Below are 27795 nucleotides of genomic sequence, written 5' to 3'. Positions count from 1 at the left end.
ACTGTATTTATCAGAGCTGTTAACTAGTCTATAGGATTTCATTCATTTTTCCAAATTACCTCAAATAACAAGCTTAGAGATGGAAATAATACTGGCATATCCCATTTTCAGGTTTATTATTATTATTATTTCCTTCACTTTCTCAGACGTTAAGTCCAGTTAAAAATGGAGTGACGCGGACCTTGATCAAGCGTCACTTCCTTTTAACTGTACGGTATGTGTTATATTGCATTTAGGAACTTTCGGGTAATTGAACATGTATCAATAATTACGGATTTCTGTAGTTGTATATATATGTTTGGATGTAGCTGTATTGCATTGATGTACTGGTGGATATTGTGTGGTATGACTCCTGTAGTTGATAGTATAATTGGTATGATGTCAACTTTATCCTGATGCCACATGTCTTTGACTTCCTCAGCCAGTTGGATGTATTTTTCAATTTTTTCTCCTGTTTTCTTTTGTATATTTGTTGTATTGGGTATGGATATTTCGATTAGTTGTGTTAATTTCTTCTTTTTATTGGTGAGTATGATGTCAGGTTTGTTATGTGGCGTTGTTTTATCTGTTATAATGGTTCTGTTCCAGTATAATTTGTATTCATCATTCTCCAGTACATTTTGTGGTGTATACTTGTATGTAGGAACGTGTTGTTTTAAAAGTTTATGTTGTAAGGCAAGCTGTTGATGTATTATTTTTGCGACATTGTCATGTCTTCTGGGGTATTCTGTATTTGCTAGTATTGTACATCCGCTTGTGATATGATCTACTGTTTCTATTATTTCTATTATTATTATTATTATTATTATTATTATTATTATTATTATTTTAAGTTATAGATTGATTTTAGCTGTTTCATTCTTGTTGAGTATTTCAGGTATTATTACTTCTCTCTTCACTGCTGAGTATCGAAAGTCATCCATTAATAACTTTCCTTTCCATTCATGGGTGTATACATGGATGTGGGGTTATTTATATACTGGTGTGTGAACTGTAATAATTTAAATCATAGGGGACAGTTGAAAATGTGAAAGTTGTCATGTGAAAATTTGGTAAGATGATATTCCCACTATAAGAGATGATTTCAGAGATGGTTCTGCATTCTTTGTTAAATTCTCTTATGTCACAAAGAGCTTGTGAACATGCACCCTTCTTGCTCCTACTGTTTATAGATGGTACATGGGAAGAAAGACTCGCAGGGTCTTTCCATATGAGCCCTAATTTCTCTATATTAGTTCTGCGATGATTACAAGAGATGCATGCTGAAGGAGATTGTGTGTTTCTTTTGTCATTTTCAATCATGGGGTCTTGGAATTTTATGATTGTCTTTGGGACTCTCTGCAATGTGGAATGTCTTCTTGTAATCTCCTCCACTGCAGTTGGATAAGCATTTCTGTAACTCTCTCATACTGTCTAAACCAGCCCGTGACAAATCTTGAAGCTGTTGATTAACTCTTGGCTCTCTCTTCTGTTCATGAAACTTGGTAAGACTCCCAGATCAACAAACAGTATTAAAGAACTGCTTGAACAATGGTTTTGTAAGCAACCTCTTGTCAGGTGTGGATTAAATTTCCGTGGAATTCTTTCAATAAATCTGTATCTCTGTCATCTGCCATCCCCAAGACTATATTTATGTGGTCAGTCCACCTTAAATAACTCTGGACAGTATCTCATAGATACATGAAGGTTGTGACTAATCCCTGGGACTGATTACATTCTCAAATAACATTGAATTGTTTTGTCTCTTTCCATGCATTACATTATATTTATTTAGGTTTGAACTCAGCTGCTAATTATTGTACCTGATGTAAACATCTGCAAGTATGTCTGCATTTGATAACTTGTTGCTAAAGCCGTTTTCCAATAATGTGGCATGAACCATTGTCTCAATAACCTACTTGTTAAAAGAATTGATGAGAGGGCAAAAGACTAACTTTTGAGCTAACAAAATCTTACATACGGCAAAAAGGGAAAGGTTGCAAAAATCTAGATCTAGATATTCAATAGAAAATGAGGAGAGATATTAACAAACAAATTGCCTGCAACGGATCCAATTAGAAAACTGGATATTTAGAATTGACAAAGAGGGGTGTTCGTAAACAAGAGATAAGGGATACATTATTGTGTATGTAGATGATACAAATATGTGGAGCAGCAGAGGTAAAAGAAAGAAACAATCATACAAAACTAATTTAACAAAGGGAAAAAGTGGAAGAGAGATAAAAAGGAAATTGATAAACATAGAGGTGTACTGTGGAACTGAAAAATGAAGTAGTCACAAATAAGTGTTTTAATGAGGCAAAGTGGGAGGTGAGAACTGAGTACAGGATGTATGTTAATTTCTCAGCTGTGAAGTTTAACAGTGGAGAGAGGGGAGGGAATTCCTACCTCTACCGCTTACAGTTCCAGAACGAAGATGCAAATAAAGTTTTTGCCATCGTATCCTAATTTAAAAGAAAAAAAAGAAAACATATTTATTCTCTCTCTCTCTCTCTCTCTCTCTCTCTCTCTCTCTCTCTCTCTCTGTGTGTGTGTGTGTGTGTGTGTGTGTGTGTGTGTGTGTTCTGAACTATTTATTTTCGTTTTATTATGGTGACAAATTCTATACCATTGAAAGATGATCCCTGCATGAATAAACAAATAAGTTCTGTCAGAAAAAAATGTAAAATGGTGTGTGTGTGTGAAGGGGGGGGGGGGGGGGGGGTACACCATGCATTCCTCATGAGCAGAGTTGTGAAACTACTGTTAGTAAGTGTAGACTATGGTAGTTTTCCTCGTAGCTTTGGCCAGTTAAGGTCATACCTGTATTACCTGTATGTTGGATGTGTTGCCTACCTGTTGGGCATTACCTCATAAAGATCACTTTGTTTATGTATACAATTAGTGTCTTACTACATTCCCCTAAAAACCAGGAGTGGTGAACTGTTGGGAAAATCAGTGAGTGAAAAGGGCCACGTAACATGTGGAACATTTTTGTTCTACACAATTATCCTCCTGTCTGTTACTTAGAATAAACAGTATTTACAGAAAAACTGATATTGTCAGTGCCTAATTTGGGTTTTATTCAAAAATTGTTGATTTGTAATGTGAAACAGAGGGATGTTATAGTAAAAACAAAGAAAACAGTACAGATTCGTCATGTAGCACTAGGAAATGCAATTTTCTCAATGACGTAAAAAAGAAAAAAAACTGAACAAAAATATATCAAACATCACTTCAATACTTCATTGAACTTACATAAAACATTACCCCGTTATTCATAATGAACTTTTGCATTTATCAGGAAAACAGGAAACTCTTGCCTTTGATCATGATGAAGAACAGTCTATTGAGTACAAAGTAACAACAATAATCATATATTTGTTGTGTTTGTGCATGTAAACTATACTTGCATCAAAAGTAATTGCTTTGGTTATATAAAAGTGCAGAAGCTACATGATCAAGTAATTTTTATTATGTATAAAATGCAGTTTATATTCTGTAAGGATATAAACAACTAATACTGAATGATGTGCTTTTCTTGTTATCAGGAGAGAGAGAGAGAGAGAGAGAGAGAGAGAGGTGTCATCAGCTCCCATTTTCTATCTTACACATTCATTTTTGTATCTATCCCTACCAATACTACTGGTAATCGTACCATTTACTATGTCATTTATGTAAGTGTGCCAAACTATTGAACTGTAATTTTGGTAAAGTACAGCTCTACTCATAAGACAGTTATGAATGAATGTTATAGACCATGTCAACAACTAACAGTCACTGTGTCATACAGAAAAGATGAGATGATAAGCTTCATTGAGAAACTGAGTGAATGTTATTATAAATTGGAAGTGAAGTTAATATAAAAAATGATGTTCTTGTTAGGTAATCAAGTTTACAACCCTTAAAAATTAATTTCATATACATTTTTAAGATAGTCATGTAACAAAAAAATTGGGGAAGTGAAGTAAAAATACAAAGATAATTAGTAATGAGGACACAAGAAACATTTTTACCAGCAGTATCTGAAACAGATATTGCAAAATCTGCACAGTGCATAAATTGAAAACAGGGCAGACAGGTGTCATTTTAGTGGACTTAAAAGCAGCCTACATCTGCTGTTTATCTTTTGGAATGCACCATGTTTCTCTGTTTTCATCCATTCCCACATACGAAAGATTTACTACAATATCTGAGTAGAGATTTTACTTTCAACACATGTTATTCCTTTATATATAGCTGTGTATGAGTATTTATTATTAGAATCTAAATTTGTCATAAGATCATGCTCACAGAATTTTACTTTCACTATACACTACAAATTTTTCAGTGGATTTATGATAATATTGGAAAAACTTCATGAGCAATTATTTGTCTTTTCCTTCACAGCTTCTGGAATTACGTGCGAGTTTAAAGTCTTTAACTCGAGGCAATTATATTGTGTTGCATGGAATGACTGGTAGTGGGAAGTCCTGCTTAGCTGCAGCTGCTGTGGAGAATCTTCCACTGGTTACTAAATCTTTCAAGGTTAGTAGGTACAGAACTTTTTGTTACATTGATAGTAGATTACAATAATACTACTAGATAGGAGCGTACATTATAAAATACGTGGAATTTGTTAAAATAGTTGTGAAGCTTGCTCAAAAATGTTGTTGAAATGTGTTTGAAAATGTGTTTGGTGTGGTTAATGTAATCATATTAGGCATTTCTGGATCATTTTGATATTTAATAAACTATATGTGATACTTTGTGTTGTTTGATAGAAGTGTTAAGTGCATACCATTCTCCACAGGATGAGTACAAAGACTGGCAGCTGCTAACCCGTTTCGAGATATTGGATTTAAGTTAACATGTTTGCTGAAGATATCATCAAATGAAATTTTCAGTTCGAGCATACAATCTCATCAGGGACTGATCACCATGTTGATAGTATAGAAGCATAGAGAATTTTCAGTATACTTATTTCAGTTGCGGGTTATCTTTTCAAAGCAAGTGGTGTGTCATGAAACTTGTGTAAATGAAGCGTACAGTGAAGAGAATAGACCTTGTGAACAATGCCAGTGGTAGTGCATAGATTGAGTCAGTGTACTGGATACTGTTGAACAGATATTTGGTTCAGTTTGCCAACTGTAGTTATGTCTATGAATAAATATGTAAATTGTGCGTGGAATGCCTCATGAAGTATAAATTGTAAAAACTGTACTTGCAAATTTGTGTTGTACATTGCTACTACTTCACATATAGTTTCTATGAAACTGGCATTATTTATGGCATAAAGTTTAATAAAGTTTTAGAGTAATTCAAAACTGTTTGTTGCACTTAGCTCACTTTGTGACCTGTAAATTTTGTAAATGGTAAAAGCAAACCTATTTAAGTTATACAAACATGTATTCCATACACAATGTACATTCATTAGAGAGAACGAAATAATCTTTAAAAAAACGTGATGACTACCTCATTGTTCAGGGGAGTTTCCTCTCTAACAAACAGATCTGTTTTAGCAGGAATATTTGCTAACAAAGAGTACACTGGTATGCAGAACTTAAGGACAAAAGTATTGAGTTGGTGCATAAGTTCATAGCATTTGTCCATAAGTTTAATAAACACAACAAATAAGGCAAAGAACTCATCGAGCCATGTTCGGAGCTCATTTTAATCAGGGAAGGAAGTTCCTTGAAGGTTTTTCAGTAGAGAGCAGAAAAGATGAACATCTGCGGGTGCAGGATCACGTGAGTAAGGTGGTATGGAATGACTTCCCAATCCAACTCCTGTATAGTGTTTTTTGTCAGTCGAGCAGAATGTGAGAGGGTGGTATCATGGAGTAGCAACACTTCACACAGTCTTCCAGGTCATTGTTCTTGGATTGCATCTGCAACATGTCTCAGTTGTTGACAATAAATGTCAATATTCATAACTACGCCTCAGGGAAGTACAGTATAACCTGGCTTTTACTTTCACAAAATTAACGTTTTCCTGCCGTTTACAACATTTTTTATCATTCTCGTCAAATTTGCTATGTCCACAATGTTAATTTGCACCTGATTTTGTGTCAACATATTTATAATTTTCCCACAATTTACGCATTACAAAAAAAATTTTTTGGAGAAAAAACTGACGTTGGGCGCCCAGTAGTGTCTACAAATATTACGTGGTTAGGTTTCTTAACACCAGGGTACTCTACTCATCGGATTTGAATGTGCAAATGTGCAAAAGTTGGAACAATTTGTGCCGTATCTCCCGCCACTGCCAAGCTCTACTTGGCATGGTGACTGCTGGGATAACTAGGTTCGTTCGAATAACGATATCATGACCAATCACAACCATTTCCAAACTGTCTCTACTGCGCAAACATAGTTTTGTGATTGTTGTGATCATCGTGACACCTTTGTTGAACCATATTTAGCGTGTTTCGGCATTTGGCCATTTGTAGCGCTAGTTGACACCGTCATTCACTTTGCGTTGCGTTTTAGTTAAAACACAGCACCAGTTACGTATTGTTTTCATGCTGAACAAAACATGTTTCGAGAATTTATTCTCACTGTCAAGTGCAGTATTTACGTATGTATTTTTTGTAATGTTACACAAACAAACAATGTGAGTGATAGTTTGCGTGTGTATGGTTTCCCACATAACTGAGGAGGCACAGTACCCGATAAACTCACAAATTACTTATGCACCTATTTGCACATGACAGTGAGAAAAAATTTTCGAAATGCATCATGCTAAGCATGAAAATATGTAACTAGTGCAGTATTTCATTATTTAAATAATGAATGACAGCTGTAGGCTTTCAAAAACATCAGTTATGACATATGAAACAGTAAAACTTTCCACTTCCTAGACAGTTATCAGTTTCAGTTACATCAGCGGTTTTTATTTGATAATAAACCTTTATTAGTTAATAAACAAGTTCTTGACATGTCTTTTGATGCCTGTTGTGTAAATATACCATACATAAAGTACAAAAATGCAAGACGGTAACCGAGCGAGGTGGCGCAGTGGTTAGCACACTGGACTCGCATTCGGGAGGACGGCGGTTCAATCCCGTCTCCGGCCATCCTGATTTAGGTTTTCCGTGATTTCCCTAAATCGTTTCAGGCAAATGCCGGGATGGTTCCTTTGAAAGGGCACGGCCGATTTCCTTCCCACTCCTTCCCTAACCCGAGCTTGCACTCCGTCCCTAATGACCTCGCTGTCGACGGGACGTTAGACACTAACCACCACCATTGTTCCCATCTACTAGTACCTGCAAGACGGTATCCTATACCTAACTTTTACTGCTTAAAACATTATTTCCCACATTTTACATTTTCCCGTATCTTACACAATTTTTTTGAAACCCCTTGAAAAGTGTAAAGATGGGGTTTCACTGTAGTTCATGCTTTTCCACCAGATGCATAACATTATCTTCAATGGATGTACACAGGTGTTTGTACGGGTAGTTGCTGCTTTGTTTGTGCTCAACCACTCCTTTCTTTTCCTTATGTTAGCACAAAGACACCATTTGTCATCACCAGCAACAATACAGGATAGGAGTGGTCAGTACTGTTCATGAGCCAATTGATGACGAGGAAGCAGAGATGCACATATGGACACCTGCTGATTTTTGTGATTTTAGCTTAGAGTATGCGTAGCCATACACCCAATTTTTGATCGTTCTCCATTCCTTGCATATGTCACAGGATGGTAGAATAATCACAGTTAATCACATTTACCAGTTCTCCAGCACACTAGCATGGATCATTGTGGAGTAAGGTGTTCAAACAATCTTCTCCCATGCTGGCCACAAGGTTGGTAAGGAGTTTTTGCGGCAAGGTGTTTCACTCCTCCATCAATGCAGTTGACAACTGCTGGATGGCCATTAGTGCATGTGAAAGTGCTGCAGTACATCTCCCCAATCCATCCCACATGTCTGATGGGATTTAAGTCAGAGGCAAGGATAGACCAGTCCATTTGCCAAATACCCTCTTGTTTCAAGAGCTCCTCCACATGCACTCTTCAATGCGGCCATGCATTGTCACCAATAAAAATGAAGTCAGAGCCAAATGCACCCCTCAAAAAATGCACGTGGGGAAGGAGTACACTGTCAAAATGACATTGACTGGTGAGTATACTGTGTTAAACGATTTGGTGGTCAGTATGCCCAAGCAACATTATGCCTCCTCGCACCAAAGTACCTGAACCACCAAAACGATCATGTTTGACAGTGCAGTGCATACTCTCAAGTGACAAGAAGTGGGAACACGTAATGCATCGAGGAAGATTGTTGAACATAATTGTTTTGTTGGTCCAGGTTTTATGGTGTGGAGAGGCATAATGTTGCATTGGCATACCGACCTCCAAATGTGTGAACACAGCACATTCACTGGTCAGCGTTACAGAGAGGCTGTACTCCTTCCCCATGCTCGTCTTTTTTGAGGTACTTTCTGCCCTGACATTTATATGGATGACTTGTGTGCAACAACTTTGAACAGCACAGGTGGAGGAGCTCTTGGAATGAGAGGATATTTGATAAATGGACTGACATGTCCATTCCCCCATCACAAATCCCATCAAGCATGTGTGGAATGCGTAGGGGAGGCTTATGGGAGTACATGCACTAATGACCCTCCAGCAGTTGTCAATTACACTGCTGGAAGAGTGGGAAGCCCTACCACAAAAATTCCTTGGCAACCTTACGGCCAGCATGGGACCATGTTGTGAAGCATGCATTGCTGTCTGTTGTGATTGCACACACTATTAAGCATCGTGTCCCACCTTTCTTTGTCCAGGTGACCATTATAAATCACAGTGACTCTAGTGCAACTACTGTTTTTGAATAAAAGTGTCATTTCTGTTCATCTCGTGTATTTCTTTCAGTTACCATCTGTACTATACTGTAGCAGCTCTTTCTATATATGGTCCAAGTTTCATCAAGCTATGTTACTTGACAGGGAGACATCATGTGAAAGTTACTTGCTTCCTTGAGTTTTGCACCAGTATAGATGTGCATATTCATTTGCATGAGCAGTCATCCTTGAGAACATGTGAAAACTGTTATTTGCCATGTACTTCCTCATGAACAGGTACATACAGTTTTCACACATTTTAAAAGTTTCCTCATAGATGCTATATGGCATAAAATATTTCTTTTGAATAAGATCTGATGAAACTTGACACCTGAAACTGTGTACACCAATAATTGTCTCATTTGAGAATACAGGAGCTTTATTTTCTATTTATTAATGTATTAGATGGCCATTTCGAAGCCCAAGAATTAGTATACTAGGTATTGTAGTTGGAGCGAAGTTGCTGAATAAATTATTCAGCAATTTTGCAAATTGTATGTTAATTTGTAATGCTCTTGCTGCTTTAGTGTCTCTCCCTTTTTTTTATATTGATTTTGTGTAGACTGTCAAGACTTCACTGCCTCTCTTGACCATTTCACAGATTTTATACTGACATCTGAATTGGTGTTGTCAATATATGTATATTACATTGGGATTTTCCTTTCTTTTTATGCTTTAACTACACTTGTGTGACAGATCAGTTGTCTGAGAATATACAAACGTAAATGAAAATTTTTCAGACTTATAATTTTTCCCCAGAATTGCCATGTTGATCAAAATTTGGCCATTGTAATTAAGGGCAGGTCGTTGAACTGCAATCACTGATCATGCAGTAATACCCAAGAATATACCTTAATCTTAAAGGTTTGTTATTTTTTTGAATTTATAAATTTAAAAAAATGTAATTCATATAAGAAAATTTTCAAAGCATTTGGGAACATAAGAGTCCCATGTTTCATAGCCTACAGCAATATTTCCACATTGCCTCTCCTGCAGCCTTACATTGTGTGCTCAAACCTTCAATCTTCTAACAATATTCAATATTTTATATGAGTCCATTTACATCTTCTGGTGATATTGGTGGAGGCACTTTCAATGTCATTTGTTGGATGTTGTCATCACTTAACACAACTCATGCATTATGAACAAATGCTTTGTTACTTTCCAAATAGACTGTGCTAATGCATGCTTTCTGTGAGTGTTTTCACGTGTTCATGTAACCTTCCAGGATGTAACATACTTTCTCCAAAAGTTCATTTTTATTGATGTACCTGACAACAGCCAAATGCTTCATTTGCGCTGTGAGCAGTTACCTTTGCTCCTTCCATTGTTGAAAATGGAACAGATTAACAGATGGAAAATAACAGAAGGAATTTGGAGCTATATGGATCACTATGCAGGAGAACTTGGGAAAGCTGTGTTCATTTCAAAGTAGGTTGATTGTTACAATGCATTAGTCCTAGTCCCATTTCCTGTTGATTGGAATTCGTGTGAAATGAACCCTCATAATATGCTTGTGTAAATCCAGGGCAGAAAATAAAAATTGTTTGAACACACAAACAAAGTTGGCATATAAAAACAGCAGAGTGCTCTCCCTCCCTCCCTCTCTCTCCCCCTCCCCCCCCCCCTCCCTCCATCCCTCCTCACCCCTCCTCTACCTGGGGACCACTTCTCTTTCTTTCCCTCCACACACACAGTGGCCTGATGTTGCATGTCTGTGAATGGCTACGTAAATTGTTTACTTGTTTTCATTGCATAATTGTGTATGTCTGTATAATTTCTCCCATGTAAATTTAAAACATGCCAGAAGTTTGGGGTATTTCATTAAAGAGCACAAATAGTTACCATTATCCATTATATCACAGCAGGTGGAGTGTTGCTGTGCTGCAAAATGGAATGTGGGCGTATTCTCTTGGACAATTAACTGAAAAGAGACAGATCATATTGATCTGGTGGTAACTGTTTAATTGGAGGGTTTTGATCAATAACTTTAATTTGGTTTAAGACTGCTGTAGAGAAGAGTACCAAGTATTCAGTGCATGGTTCATTGAAGAATTTTACAAAGCAACATGATGCAAATGGTGAAACACTAGACTTCATTTAGGGGACAGCCATTCAAATTCACTTCTGTCCTCCCATATCTGGCCTGTCCATGGTTCCCTAAATCACTCAATGCAAATGCCAGCATAGTTCCTTGAGAAAGGATAGTTCCTTTTTAAAGGACATTGCCGATTTCCTCTCTTATTCTTCCTCAATCAAAGTTTATGCTCCACCTCTAATAACCTTTTTGTAGAGGGATGTTAAATCTTAATCTTCTCATATAGGCAAATTATATTTCTCAAATGTCTTACACTGATTGTCTTCACATTACCACTGAAAGAGAAACTTTAATGAGTGTATATGAGTTGCAAACTCAGGACAGGAAGGTAGGTATGTATGTTGGCCAGTGATGGTGGCTATCATTGGAGCTTTGCACTTAGGCAAATAAAATAAAAATTGAAGAACACTAAACTTCTAAACATTTGAGATGTCTCAGGTACTTCGGGAAGAGTTTCTGAGGATGTACTAAACAGTGCATAATTAATTTCTTTCTATAGAACACGAAAGTCTCATTCATCAGTAATTTGTATACATCATAATTTGTGTGCCTTGGCCACATAACAGCAGTGTAACATGTGTAAGAGGCATGGAGAAGAAAGAAGGATATTATTTATCTTTTCACATAGAATTTGATTATTATATAGAGATGTATTTGCCTAAAGAGAAAGAGTGACAAATGAAAATGGCTGTAATAGGTATTTACAAATTATTGGAAAACAAGGATGAGTTGAGTGTCAGATGAGTAACTCTGGAGAAAGACTTTAAATATTAAGAAAATACTAAAAAATTAACCTTAGTGGAAAAGGGAAAAAAAGTTGGAACACATGCCAGTAACAAAGTAATAGAGAGGAGAATTGCTTGGAAACTAGTTAGCCATAAAAACAGATAAAATTGAAAAAATCAGACGAAATTTTCTTGTATACAAAACCAGTGATGGTTGTTCTAAAAGTATGGCTATATATGTTTTGTAAATTTTTTCTGTAAGTAGTATATGTGCTGCCTTGGTTGCTTAAAGGTGAAAACTGCATTCCAGACGAGGATACAAGCCTTGGTCCTTACCTTTTGAGAGTTGCGCATTAGTAGTTACACCATCTGAGCATACCTTACAGACTGACTCAAAGCTTAAACATTGGCAATGGCTTTTCCTTTCTTTATGAACTGCAGAGGCTCTTCCACAGTACTGAGAGACTACAAAGAATGCATGTCTTGCAGTAGCTAACAAGCTCACACAAAGTAAACAGTAACTTTTGGGATCATTGTTTTTTGTATCAGGGGAGGGAAGTGGTAAGACAATAAGCAGTTGTCAGAAGAGGAGGAGAGACTCTGCACCCTAAATATATTGTGAGCCATAGCATGGAGTATTATTTGACTTTACACTAATGTTAAAACACAAAGAGGACTGGATGTACAAAGCAGAAAGAAAAACACAAATACATTCCTTTAGAAGAAATGTAAATAACGTCCGTGGTATTTTGGAAGAATGACTTCCTGTATGTCTTTGTGGTAGCCTGAATTTATCTAATTTTATTATCTCAATGATTAGGTGATGAACTTCTTCGCGTTGTCTGTAAGTCACTGCACAGGATTTGATGAAGAGCATTTAGCTACCATTGCCATTATTCTCTTCTCATATAATCATCAAAAATATATGGTCAATGAATGATTGTACTGTGTATGGTGTGCGGTAACAATATTCCCCTTTTTCTCTTCGAAATGTGTGCACTTGTAATTTTAATAGAACACTTTCATTATACACAATGCTTTCTTTTAATGGCTGACAATGAAGTTTGGATCTAACAATGAAGTTTGGATCTAACAATGAAAAACTTTCTCCGACTAAACAAACCAATGATATACTGTTATTCTTCAAACCTCCCATGTCCCTTCTGTTAATCCTATTTTCTTAAGAATCCTTGTGTAGCAAAAAAATGTAAGAATGGGTTGGCTGAGAAACTTGGAAGAAGCCTGTCTTTATATGAGTTTCATTTTCTAAGAAATCTTCCAGGGAATCATAACTTAACTAACACTAATGATTGATTCCATATGCTGCAGAACAGTAATAGAACATCTTTTTTGCCTGTTATCGTGATTACTTTTTACTCAGTCTATTGTTTTCATTCTTCAATTGGTTTATCAGTATTTTATTAGGGAGAAACTTTGAATTCAAGCTGTAATATCAAGAGGATAGTAAATTATTACTTAAGTGAGAAATTAAGGAGAGATAAATAAAAGTTTCACTCTTAAACTAATTGAACATTGTAATCTTTTGTGTTTATTGATATTATAGCAGCTTTTAATGCTACAGACTGCCTCTCTTCTTCTAATCTAGTCATCGCTCACTGTTTCATATGCTAAGCATGGATGAGTTGTCTTGCCTCAGACACAATTATTTATAGTTTGTAACTACTTCATAAATGCTTATTCTCGTGTAACTACTGCCAAACACAACATTTGTCGGAGATTTTGGTACTGTATATCGAGAACTGTGTTGTAACAAGGTATTCTACAAAAGAAACAACTAATTTACACAGATCTTAAAAAAGTCATAAAAGATAAACATTAGTTTCAAAGTCTAAATAATATGTAAATTATTACAAATAATGTTAATGAAAAAGTTTCTGCTCCAAAGCAGCAAAGTGCATCACAACTTACAATTCAAATGTATGCAATGATATACTTACACTGTTTATTATTTTCCTACACTTTCCAGACACCAAATTCTGAGGAAGTTAAGATCTTTCAGTGCGAGTTCCTTCAAGTTTTATAGTAACAAGCTCTGTTTTCTTCTTCATCTTTGGTTGGTAAAATAAATACTGCTGGAACTCTCAATCAAGCCACTCTGAGCTGTTGCAAGTTCCATACTTAGAAAAATGGAAATGTTTAAATTTAGTCTATACTAGTGACTATCTATAATTATCTTCAATTACATCAGTTATAGTGTATTTATTTCCACACATACGTAAAGTTTCCACTTTTGTCAGTAATTCTAAGGTGTTACAAGTATTGTGTTTATTTTCACCATCAAATCAACTAACTTACTATGCAGTTCATATGTTTTGTGAAGCTAATGGAGCTAGAGATGATAATTAATTTATTTGGTGGGAAATGACAGGGTAAATGTGGTGTAAATTGAATGTATACACATTTTGATTCTTCACTAAATATGTAAAAGTACTAGAGTACCAGTAGTATTATTTAATAATGCTTTTGTTTTTCAGAACTGCGTTTTCTGGCTGAGTGTGGGTGATTCTGGAAGTAATGTCTTGTCTCATGTGAATCACCTTTTGTGCAAGTTGCAAGCTACAGGGAGAGTGTTTCCTGATGAATTTCAGAGGCAGGAACTTATGAATCTGACTTGGTTCCGAGAAACACTTAAACGATACTACACAGATAAAGATTTAAGAGAAGGTCTTCTTATATTGGATGATGTCGCCTCAAGTGATGTCATTGATGCATTTGACATTGGCTGTAAAATACTTGTTACAACGAAGGATCTTGAAGTGATGAGAAAAGTGCGAGGAAGGATAAGCAAAACTATTAAAGTAAGTGAATTGTGCTTGCATGTACTCATGCGAAGAATTGTTGATAAGGCAAAAACTTAATTTAAAGGTTTGCTAGTTTCAGTAACAGGGGAAATGACGCCCAATGAATAGGGACGAAGAGTACTGAGACAGATTAGATTAATCAGGTTCCAGACCCTTGCAGATACATAGTGTTGTAAGATGTTTATTCACATGTACTTGAGCTTCAGAACATTCATTTGTTGGAATAATATTATTTTCAATAAAATATTGACTGTGGCTGCTGTATATAATAATTTGTTTCATTACTTGAGCAGAGTTTGTCTACAGCCTGTAATGAGCAGCCCTGTTTGCAGAAGATAAACATATTTTTAAAAATAATTACAAAGCAGTGTAGTAAATTGTCTATGTTAAGAAGTACAAAAGACAAAACATAAAAAAAATAATTACAAACCAGTGCCATGTATCATCATATCAATAAATACTTGGAGCTCACTTCACATGTACACGCAACATATGACCATGTAACTGGCTGATGTTTACAATATACTAAATTCCCATTATCAGTATGTGCCCCATGACTGCTGAACAACTGCATAGCAAATAACTTGTGTAAATGTTAGAAAGATCATATGCAGCATCAAGCAAAATAGTATGACAATTTTGTGTTCGTCAGTGTATTGACTCAACTGCCAAACTTCAGTGAAAAGGCAGGATGGTTGTTGCCTAGTAGCACTCTTCCTACCATTTTTGTAGCTATTATGAGTTGGTCCAGTGAGTATCATGCTTTTTGTGGCTAAAGCCAAGTTTAAAAATAGTAATTTCGTAGTTACTACATGATGTTTATGTTATAGATAATTCGATTTAAATCAAAACCCTCTACTCCTGATAGGCGTACAATATTGCTGTGGATGAATAACTGATGGAGAACATAGTTGTTGAAAATGAAACAAAAAAGACAAAATCACAGTCTAAGAACAACTGAAAATGTTGTTATGAGTGCATGAGGAAAAACAGGGAACACTTGGTGGATTTATAATTTTCAGGTTACTATGATTACTTTCTTTGTTGATATATCAGAACTAAAACTAGAAATTGAATTTTAATTTGACACATGAGGCTATGAAATACTCTCTTGTTCCTGTCAATCAAAATTTATCAGATGATTCTTCTCAACCCTGCATGTGCATGTGAAACAATGTGAGAAGCACACAACCACATGTATTGGAAATTTTCTGTTGTGTACTTCACAAATCAAAAAGAATTTTGCATCACCCCGGTTCCCAGAACTCCTGAATATAGACGTTGACTGTGGATATTGTATCACAGACACAGTCCCTTTGACTGTTTAGAGATGTCACTAAACCCACCCAAAGATTTAAACAACCATGCATGAGCAGTGCCTATTAGACAGAGGGGGTCCAACAGCCGATCAGTTCCAGTGGTTCTACAAGGAAGGAGGTACACAGCTCGTGTTGTCTGTAGTTCAACTATGCCTAGAGGGTCAATACCGCGGTTCAGTCTGCATTGTTCCTTTGTGCCAGAAAGGGCTCTCAAGAAGGGAAGTGTCCAGGTGTCTTGGTTGGAGTGAAGCAAAGCGATGTTGTTTGGACATGGAGGAGATACAGAGAGACAGGAACTGTCGATGACATGCCTCACCTAGGCCACCCAAGGGCTACTACTACAGTGGATGACCACTACCTAGGGATTATGGCTCGGAAAAAAACCTGACAGCAGTGCCACCATGTTGAATAATGCTTTATGTGCAGCCACAGGATGTCATTCTATGACTCAAACTGTGTGCAATAGGCTGCACAATGCACAACTTCACTCCTGACATCCATGGCGAGGTTCATCTTTAAAACCATGACTCCATGCAGCATGATACAGATGGGGCAACAACATGCCAAATGGACCTCTCAGGACTGGCATCACGTTCTCTTCACCAGTGAGTGTTGCATATGCCTTCAGCCAGACAATCGTCGAAGATGTGTTTGGAGGCAACCCGGTCAGGCTGAACACCTTAGACACACTGTCCAACGAGTGCAGCAAGGTGGAGGTTCCCTGCTGTTTTGGGGTGGCATTATGTGGGGCCGACATACGCCGCTGGTGGTTATGGAAGGCACCGTAATGGCTGTACAATATGTGAATGCCATCCTCTGGCCGATCGTGCAACCATATCGACCATATTGATGAGGCATTCATCTTCATGGACGACAATTTGCGCCCCCATCATGCACATCTTGTGAATGACTTCCTTCAGGATAACGACATAGCTCAACTAGAGTGCCCAGCATGTCCTCCAGACATGAACCCTATCGAACATGCCTGGAATAGATTGAAAAGGGCTGTTTATGGATGACGTGACTCACCAACCACTCTGAGGGAGCTGCACTGAATCACCATTAAGGAGTAGGACAACCTGAACCAACAGTGCCATGATGAACTAGTCGATGGTATGCCATGATGAATACAGGCATGCAAGAGGATGTGTTACTGGGTATTAGAGATACCGGTGTGTACAGCAATCTGGACCACCACCTCTCAAGGTCTCGCTGTATGGTGGTACAACATGCAATGTGTGGTTTTCATGAGCAATAAAAAGGTCGGAAACGATGTTTATGTTGACCTCTATTCCAATTTTCTGTACAGATCTCGGAACCGAGGTGATGCAAAACTTTTTTTGATGTGTGTATGTACCACCTGTCAGCATTACAGTAAGTTTTTTGCTGTCAGCTAGTCTGCGTTATATCTTAGATACATTCATCTGCCATATAATTATACATATGTCACACAGGTAACAGAACAGTAATAAAACTCTCAATAAACTACTTGTTAGGTGACTCTGATCACTCTCTGAGAAAATTCCCTGTATGCTTGATGTATGTATGCAATTTTTTTTTCCTTCAGGAATGTTGTATTAAAAACAAATCAATTGTATGTTAACTAGGTAAGAACTGTTATATCATTGGCTGCATGTCCTTGTTCTTTTAAATGGCATGTAAAGGCAGGTGTCTTTGAGTCACTAAAATGTATATGTTTGTGACACTTTGTCTTGAAATATATTTTAATTCTGATTTCTGAAATGCGCAGTGCTTCTTATGCGACACCTGTTCCCAATAGGGAGAACCATGAACTTGCTTTGTTCTGTGTTCCCAGCTACAGAATATTCTCAGTGTGCTAACAGACTTATGCAAGTAGTTTACTGAGACTTTTATTAAAGCCTTAGTTAATGTGTGCCACAAAAAAGGGCATATAGATGTTTCTTCAGCTTTTAGGGAGACTATTTGATAGTAATCCTCCGTTATGTAATTGTACCAGAGCCAAGCCATCCAGCCTGCCATCCAGTACTTGTTGATGTGCAGTGTAGTTAGGTGTTACTCTAGCCATTTCTTTGCTTTCTTTTTGATTCCCATCAAGCTGTCTGATTAGATTCCATGCAATTATACTGCTATGTGTGATGGCCATCTCCTCCAAGGTTTCTAGCCATTTCTTTTGCCTTGTTTCACTTAGTGCTTTCATAAGAGTTGTGCCACAAACTATTGTCTCATCACTAGGGTCATTTGAGTACAGTTCTTCGTATTTCACTAAGATGTTTTTGGTGCCCCCAGTGAGTCCTGTTATGAAGTTCTGTCTATAGCCTCCTGGAATGTGCTTTTTTGACATTTTACGGAACACTTGTACAAACAGTGTGTAGTTCTTGGGTACAGGATTTATGTTGTTGATTTCTTTGACCAAAGTTGCCAGAACTGTTTTTTCATTGAAACATGATTGGTTTTTTAATTATTTCTACTTTTGCATAACATTTAACTGTTTCGTTCAGTTGATGAAAGCAGTGATGTGTAGTGTTGAGATATTCAATTTGTTTTTAAATTGTGATGCTTTCAGCTGAGGAACATGTTGTTCTAGCTGAACAAGTCTTTTGACAAGGCAATAAAAACGTGGATTTAGTGCAGGAGGCATTTGCTGAATGATTCTCAGGAACAGCTGCACCTCATTGTAATGCAGTTCATTGACTTATTGAGAAGTTTAGGGAGACAGGCTTAGTATTAAATGCCATATGAACTGTAAGAACCAAACAAACATAAGTTGTTTGATATTTCTGACTATGCAGCAGAGCTCAGCTGTTAAATCCAGCCTAGTTGTCAAGTTTGGGATGTCTAGGAAACCTGCTTTCTCAAATTGCTAGACAACATTCAAACAAATCATATTAATGAGTTTTATTACAAAAGGAAAAGATTACAATACTTAATTCTTGTCAATTATACAGATGTGTCGCAAGCAAAGGGCGACATATAAAATAAGCAATCGTCTTCAGTATAAACAATCCTAAGTCACTGCTATACAAGTGCCTAATCTTGAAGCTACTATTCGACCGAACTGCAACCAGTCGGGCATGGCGCTTATGTCCTCTTCTCATAGGGGCCGCTGCTGTTGCAATGTCAGCCTGGAGAGGGGTCGATGAGCATGTGATTGGTTGACATCTTCTCACAGCTATCTCTTCTCTGTCATTCCCGACTGGCATGCCAGCAGTTGACTTTATGTCGTAACAACAGCAAAATCATTGTGCAAGTTGCCACACATCAAGTTTGCGACCATGCGTAAAGCAGGTAGGCAGGCATTGAAGTTGTTCCCATATAAAGTGACAACAGCCCAAGAATTGAAAGATGTGGATCATAGAAAGCAAATCCTTTGCTGCAAATGATTTAAATCTTTTATTAAGAGGAATACCATGGTATTCGTGATATCACCTTTTATACAGACAAGGTCTGGTTCCACCTCTCTGCTTGTTTTAATGCACAAAACCCATGGTTGTAGTCAATGGAGAATCCACATGCTTTGCTTGAAACTCCAGTGCTTGATACTGGAGTGTGGGTAGCAATATCCAGACTGCGCAATATGGACTGGTCTAGCATTGTTTTCCATTTTATCTGGTACACTGCTAGTATACTAAAAAAGAGAGTGAGTGGGAGTTTGTGACTGTTGATGAATAATTTTTATAAAGTAATTTAATAATTTTAATAATGATGCATGATAAAGTAATAATAATTTTAACCATAAATTTAATAATTGTGTGACAATATTTATGGAAGTTTTATTGTATACTGCTTGTGCATTAGTTATTACTTATCAATTATCCCAGTACACTATATTATTTATTCAGCACTGATAGTCTAATACTGTGTTCCATAGGAATTTAATTTTAGGGGTGCTGTTGATATGTGATTTTGCGAAACTGATTTTGGTGTTGTAGTGACATTATTATTATTTTGTTTGTTTGGGGTACAGTTGATTGTATAAAGATTCTAGCATTTTGTTACCCATATACAGTAAAAAATAAAAAATGTGTGAACACACTTTTGAAAATCTGTAGGGCACAAGTCCAATTTCTGCAGTTTCATTTGTGGAAGAAGAGTGATAGTCCCACTGTAGCCCAGGGCTGAGATAGATGGGGTTAAATGGACAAGCACTCTTTCAACATACCCTCAGTTGGCTATGGCATGGAGCAGAACAGTTTCCCTTCTGCCACAAGTGAATCAGTGTGCGGGTAGTACAAATATTATGTCAAAACTGCAGAAATGGTACTTGTGACTCTTTACGTCTCAGATACAGAACTGAACTCAGTTTTTCAATCATTTGCTTTTGTGATAGTTACGTCCCCTGTTTTTACAGGGGATGTAACTAAGCACCTATGTTGTCTGATTGGCTCTCAGCATCCCAAAACATTTATATGGAGATCAGTGCTCCCAGCAATGTAATTGTTTTATTAAAACAATAATTTTATAAAATTAGCCTGATGAATGTGCAGTGTAAGTAACATTAGAACATAAATACTCCACTCTAAGCTGGCTTTCTGTGATCAATAGTATAGGTGGGTGAAAATGATGTTGTAGTCCTCTGTTGTAACTTTTCTGTATAAGATAACAGGAGTTCCAAACCCTCTCCACTAGAAACAGGCCACACTTTAGTACTTCTGCTTGCAAATTGACTGTAGACACTCATGAACCAGCGAACTGTTCCATGGCCCAGTGGGATCACTACACATTACATGTAGCAGGATGTGCAATTCTTAATGTTACTCATTAGCTCTGTAGTTATGAATATCAAATTTTCACACTTATCACCAAAAAGTGTTATGGTAAACTTCTATACACTGTAGTATTTCTTTGTAATAGCATAAATGGATGATAACAAATTATAAACAAATATTTTGTGTCTGAATGAGATGGTGCAGTTAACTTGTATTTGGGAGAAGTGAGGTTCAAATTTGTGTCTCGTCATTACTTATTTATGTTTTTGTTGTTTTCTCTAAATCATTTCTGACAAATTTCAGGACAGTAACACCACGGCTGATTCATGCAGTCATCCTTATCCTACTAAGGAGGTGCTTTGTCACTAATGAGCTCATTGTCAGCAAGACATTAATCTCTGAACTTCCTTTCAAAATGGTTTTTGGCATTCATTCCTCTCTCAAAGTCAAAAGGTGTGGCTGGCTTCTTGGGTTATTAACATCCCATAAAATGTTTCCAATTCAGTATGTTGTAACAGTTGTCATGAATATGTTGAGCAGGCAAAAGTCTCCCATTACTCATTTGACTCTAAAGTATATTAAAATATTGTGAATCTGTGATCTGAACAAGACAACCAATCTGTTTCTAATGCTGCCTTTTTGTGCAGTCACTACCTGTGTGCTCCACATGATAGGTGATTTCGCTATTTTTTAAATATTATTTGTTGTCATCAAGATAATTTTGTTCACATAGTATATATTGCTATAGACAATGATTCCTCATCTCTGTAAAATTCTTTGTATATTTTTAACCTTGTATTTACTAATGGAATTAACCATACTCACATTTTCATTTTCCTTTCAGTTTGATATTCTGTTCAGATATAAACGTAGACTTCCGCGGCCGTTGTCACAGTCAATAAAGTTCTTCTGAGTTTGAGTCTCTCTCTCTCTCTCTCTCTCTCTCTCTCTCTCTCTCTCTCTCACACACACACACACACACACACACACACACACACACACACACACATCATTAAACACTATGTGTCATGTAAAATTGTTCAAAAATACTCATTTTCACTGCAGTAACTTCATTACTAAATCAGTAATTCCTGCAAACTTTCTTCAAATGTGTATTCTGTTTGTTACAGAATACATTACAGAATTGTCTTGCTGGATATCACTTGCATCGCTTTCTGTGCCAGAACACAATTCCGGGTGGTACTGGTCATAGAAGCAACCAAGATACAAATTCGTAGAACACGACACACATTTAATTAATGTATGATTAACGTGTCTGATGGTCTTCTTGTTAGTGGTAAGACACTGTACTCATCTTTGGGTGGACTGAGGCTCAAATCTGCATCCTGCCATCAAGATTTACACTTTGTGATTTCCTTAAATAATTCAAGTCAAAGGTACGAATGACTCCTTGAAAAGCTTGTACTCCTTCTGTAATAACCTGGGTGGTACTGGGACTTTGAAACACTATTCTTTCTTCCTATATGAAATGTATAGTGGAAGCAGTGGAACGTTTGCACAGTTTACTTTGATTGGTGATGCTCTAAATTTATCTGACAGGGTTTGTAGAAAATATTGAATTTCTTAAAACAGTTCCCATTTAAATTAGTTGAACATCTGTGCCACAATCAGTCTGTTATTATCCTAGCAGCACATCTTAAGACCTCCAAATACTGACAAGGTTCTGTAGGATATGGTGCATTTGAGTCTTGTAGTTGTTCCCTTTAACAGGCGCACTACACTTTCCCAGTATCCTCTCACCAAATCTGAGTGCTCCATTAATCTTCCCTACTATTCATTTTGCCTGTTCATTCATGTCACTTCGTAGTAAAACCTGAAGGTATTTAGATGATTTGACATGTTTCAGATGTTGACCACTCATTTTCTTACATTTATCTCATGGAGTACACAAAGTCATTGTGTATTTCCTTACAATTACCCAGGGAAGATACTTGACCGTGGACAGTAGCACTGTAAGCAAACACTCTGAGTGTGCTGGTAATTTGTTTAGAACATTAGTGTTCCTGTTGCACTTCTTTGCAGAACGGCAATGCCACTTTCTTTTATGTTGGAAATTTGCTGTCCAGTGTAATGTACTAGGTTTCTTCAGTCAAAAATTCTTGGAACCAGTCACATATATGAGAAGATAATTCACATGTTGGTATCTTGATTATTAGTTGGCAGTCTGTTCCAGTGTCTAATGTCCAGAAATGTAGGACAACAGAAACTACCTCGGCACTTGCGTCTAGTATTTACAAGATATTGTGTGTAAAAAAACGAAACTGCATTTTACAGGAGTGTGTTTCCTGAACCATTTAAGAAAAGCTTATTTTCCTCAAGGAATGTGTATACTCAGTTTGTAAACAGACATAAATGAGTCCCAAAAATTGTTTTAGTATTGATTTGTTAGATACATGAAAGATGACACACACTCCCACTCTCGCTCTCCCTCCCCCTCTGCCTCCCTCCACCTCTCCCTCCCTCCCTCCATACCCCCCAGATTTATTTATTTATTTTTGCAGGGGGGGGGGGGGGGGTGTTATTTGGATCTCTCTTTTAATGTGTATGACCCATATTGAAAATTATTCTTTTAGTATTACATGCAGTAAAGAGTCCCCTGCTGTGAATTTGCTTTCTGGAATTATTGTCTTGTCCTCACTTTCTTTGCTTTTTAGAGTTCTGTACCTCAGTCGGTAAAAATGGAATCGTTATAGAATCACTTTGTTGTCCATCTGACTGTTAAGACACCTTTTTGTCAGGAATGGGTAGAGGTATCAAGTAGAAAATTTATGTCGCATACTAAGATCTACAGTCCCTTGGCAGTGGAAAATATTTAAGCTTCTAAGTCATTCCAGTCAAAACCTATAGGGTACTTCCTGTTGAGTAAGTAATGGAATAACCTGAAAATTGCTTATTTGTACTTATATCACATGAAACAATATTGCAAACTTACATTAAATTCATAATTTGTCAAAAATCTCGGGGATTTTCATCTGGTTTTTAGTGATAGGTGGAGTGATTCACAAGAAATATAATTTACAAATATTTTGTCCTAATTGGCTGAGCTTCGATGAAGTCAAGTCTCCTACCACAGTGTAAATGATGCCTTAGTCATCCAGTAGTGGTATGTGTTAGGCTTGCCCAACTACTGCACCATGTGATGCTAGCATTTCAGGTCCTTTATGAAATGCTCATTCTACATGTAAACATCCCTTGACAGGCTATGCCTGCAGTATGTGCAGCGCCTGTAATGTTTCAAAGTAAATTAATACTGGTAATTGATGCAAGAGTGCACTTCCATTGCTTGAGATGGGATTCTGACATCCCATACAATATCCATTGAAGCAGTCCACAGAACAATTTTACATTCATGTAACTACACAAATGGCTGACTGTACTGATTTCTTCTCTGGAGTCTTCCATCAAATCTTACCAGTAATTGCAGTAGGGACAGGAGCAGATGAAGTTTTGCAATTGCCAGTTAGCATAGTATGCTACTGTAATTCCAACATTAATAAAATAAATGAAAAATTACAATAGCAAATGCGAAGTTACACAAAAAATTTAAACTGAAAATTAAAACTTTCTCGAAACCTTTTCAGTATCTTGCCAGTACTGATAATGATAACTGGCAAAAATCATTGAAATTCTTGATTCCTGCAGTGGATGAACTATCTATATTCAAAATGAAGTTGGTATGGAACCCTCGGAGCATGAGTCCTACTTGTGCTTGTCTAATTTTTGCTGTATAATTACCCTATGCTTTAGACTATAAAACATTCTCACCCTCCTTCTTCTTCCTCTGAAGCATCTTTATCAATGTGCTTCATCAGTTAGAACTTACTGACTACATTTGTAGCACACCTCGAGACAAAGATGGTCCTCTTGTTGTTCCAGACAGTAAATTGTCAGCAAGATCAGTCAGTGTCAACTGTATCTGGCTGTGGTAGATCTTGATTACATGGACAGAGAACTAGTTAACACCCCAATCCTCTTTTTAGTACACTGAACAGCAGGGATCGTGGTTTACTCACTCGATTTGCTGGATGTTAGAAGCCTTTCTAAATAAACTCTCAACTTTTATGTGAGACCTATGCTGATGAGGTGAAAAACTTCCTAATGAGCAGTCTCTTAAGCACCTCCTATCCCAGTTATTAAGTTGTCCAGGTATGGTGGATTTGAGGTGATTGCAATTCCTCCAACTATCCACTGGACAGAATTATGAGTTAGTTCACATAACTCAACATGCAGATGTTTTGGTGAACTGTTCAGAAAAGCCAATAATGTAGCATTCTCTGTTACTCAAAATCTACGTGTCACCAAGAGAGTGGGATTACTTTTGAACATCTCTTCCCATTTTATATTCATAAAGTGCTAGCACAACTCAAAGAGTGTAAAATTTGTTAAAAAGATGAAAGAGACACGTGGTCAGTTTACTTAAGGCAGATGTCACATAGAGAGAGAAACGAAGCAGTCAGATATGAGAACCATAACAAAGCAAGTGGTTGGGGAACTGGAGGTTTTGGTTGCATTTATACTTAGACTGAGCTGGCAGTAACCAGATTGTAGTCCCTTAATAGTTGAGCAAAAGTAGTCCTCTTCAATCTATTTTGTTGAAGTTGGTAATGGAGGAATTCTCAGAATTCCTAGAGTGTGACTTTCTATTCATCAATATTATCAAGAAGGAAACACCATGCAGAGGTGCTACATCACTGTCTGACCTGGCTGCCAAAAATGCAGGAGCTTCTTCAAAATACCATACGTGGACACCTTATAAAACTTCTTAAAGATGCAACATTCTCGAGATGGTTAATGAATGTGGTTTCTTTAAATGAGTCCTACTCTTTATATGGTCTTTTTTGTACTAATGGTTTCTCATGTGCCACAGTGCAGCTTCTCGTGATGTGACATGTATGCAGCCTATGAGAGCTAGGAGTAAATTTCTTGGCTTTACACAGATATGACCTCCTCCTCCTCCCCTTTCCATAACCAAAGGCATTTAACAAAACTGTTGTCTTCAACCCTTGGTTGGCCATCCTCTATCCCATTTCCCAATTTGGTTGAAATGTATTGCTTGCCATGGCAGGTGCGTCATCATTATTCTTCTTCTTCTTCTTATTATTATTATTATTATTACTACTACTACTACTACTACTACTACTACTACTACTACTCCTACTACTCCTACTACTCCTCCTCTTACTACTACTTTAATGTCTAATCACTTCTGTCATTGTTTTTACATGTAGGTCTTGTCCTATACCTTCAATCACCACTATGTCTTTTAGCATTATTCTAAGAAGCGACTTCAGAAACCTCATCTCGGCTGCTTCAATTTTTTGTTAATCTCCTTTTCCGTAGGGTGCAGTTTTTACTGTCATACATGAGATCAATTTTCTTGTTTTTCTTATTTTGGTGCAGGTGCAATAACATTAGTCAAGTCTCCACTTTATCTGAAGAATATTTTTATTAGTGTAGTGTTTAAAGCATTCATAGTGTATACATTTTGTTTAAATTGCTTAAGTGGAATATTCTTCCATAGTAAGATTCATTTCAATTGTAATTGTACCACTCGCAGGAGTAAATATGAAGTTGGATGATGTTTATAATGAGCCTCTCCATCATTTTCGGCAGTCAAGAAATGGGCACCTGTATACAAATGTTGTTATACTTCTTGTGTAGTTTATGCCCACAAAGGACATCCTACAAACTGCATGAAAAGACCTGGATTGCTAAAGAAATAAATATTTTCAGCATAAGGCCATCAACAGTTAAAGCCAGAGTTAAAAAGTCTTGTACAGCACCGATGCAGGTGAAATGCAACATATCTATTTTCCTACTTACATTTAAAATGCCTACCACTGTGCCAACTTATAACTAAATCTGAGGGCGGTGTGATGGGGAGGTTCCCTTGTTAGATTAAAACTGTGTGTTTGACTGTGATTTGAACCTGGGATCTCTGCCTTTGGCAGGTAAGTGCTCTACCAGCTGAGAGCTATCCAAGCACAATTGACAACATACCCTCACAGCTTTACTTCTGCTAGTACCTGTCTTCTACCTTCCAAACTTGACAGAAGCCTACTGTATACCTTGCACGACTAGCACTTCTGGATGGAAGAATATTGTGGAGATATGGTTCAGCCACAGCTTAGAGGATTGTTTTCAAAATGAATTTTCACTTTCCTGCTCTTCTAAACAAATTCATCCTCACAGAGAGAGGAAACATATTAACGAATATTGTTACAATTCTAGCTATTTATTTCCACTGGAAAACGTGCAATTGTATATCAGCTGTTGATCACAAAAAAGTAAAATAAGTACCATAATACTCAGCAGAAACATTTTGACACTTGAATTATGTAAAGAAAGAAGCATAATTTTTGTAATAAAGTTCTTGTGTAGTGTGAATACTTTAGGGTTGAAGGAGAACAGTCACCAAAAAGCAGAAACATTGACTTTTCAGATAGGTAGAGGGACTGGAGTGGGTGGCTAGCAGCTCAGAGGGAGGCCGGTTGGCTTGCTAGAAATGTGGGAGGGAAAGGTGTCAGGTATAGTTGTAGTGATCTGTGGGAATCAGCACACGTTGAAGGCAACATGGGGATGCGAATTGTGGTGGGACGACAGGACGGAGGAAGCGTAACCGTTGGGTTCTGGGTTGGTGGACTGGGCAGGTCTTGCACCTTGGTGTACGACAGGGATATGGCCCCTGTGACAAGAGAGTGGGAGAAGTGTAGGGATGGACTAGGATGTTGTGTAGGTTGGGTGAGCAATCACATTAGGAGGGGTAAGAAGGATCTTGGGTAGGATGTACAGTTTTAGTGGAGAGGTTAAAAACAGTGTTTTGAGTTTGCTTGGGTTGGGTTCTGGGTTTTATGGGGTCTTGGGAGGGAGTTTTGCAGGATTTGTTAAGTTGAAGAGGTCAGCGAGGCAGGGTCTTGGTGCTATGAGAGGTTGACCAGGGGGGGGGGGGGGGGTTGTTCACAGTGAAGAGAATGGGTGTTGATGGATGGGGTGGTATCCCAAGGTGGGAGTGGATGTCAGCAGGTTGGACAGTTTATGGAGGTGGTGTCTGAAATGCTCCTCCAGGTGCTGGAGTGCAGGTGTTTCTGTTTCAGAGAAGTTGTGTATGTTATGAGGATTGCACAGTAACAATATCTTACAGAGGGAATAGAGGTGGTTCAGATGTCTGTGCCATGGAAAGGTATTTTTGCAGTACCAGGCTCATGAGGGATAAAGACTTGTAGAATCTGAGTAGGTGTAGGTCGTTGTGAAAGGATGGGTGGAATCCAGAGAAGCGAATTTTTAAGGTTAGGCTGTTGGGGTGTGGGGGGATTTC

The 27795-nt window shown here is 37.4% G+C and overlaps 1 protein-coding gene across 1 annotated transcript in view; it reads left to right on the top strand.

Annotated features, from left to right (window-relative positions):
• Positions 1–27795, top strand: part of LOC124556834 (apoptotic protease-activating factor 1) — a 285519-nt gene that overhangs the window by 18986 nt on the left and 238738 nt on the right. Inside the window, exons 3-4 of the mRNA XM_047130851.1 lie at positions 4369–4506; positions 14126–14449. Of these exons, the coding sequence (XP_046986807.1) occupies positions 4369–4506; positions 14126–14449 (462 nt within the window). The remainder of the gene's footprint in view (positions 1–4368; positions 4507–14125; positions 14450–27795) is intronic.

This window comes from Schistocerca americana, chromosome X (genome assembly GCF_021461395.2).
Source record: "Schistocerca americana isolate TAMUIC-IGC-003095 chromosome X, iqSchAmer2.1, whole genome shotgun sequence".
NCBI lineage: Eukaryota > Metazoa > Arthropoda > Insecta > Orthoptera > Acrididae > Schistocerca > Schistocerca americana.
Note: the sequence above shows the minus strand (reverse complement) of the source record. Positions and strands in the feature narration are given on the sequence as shown.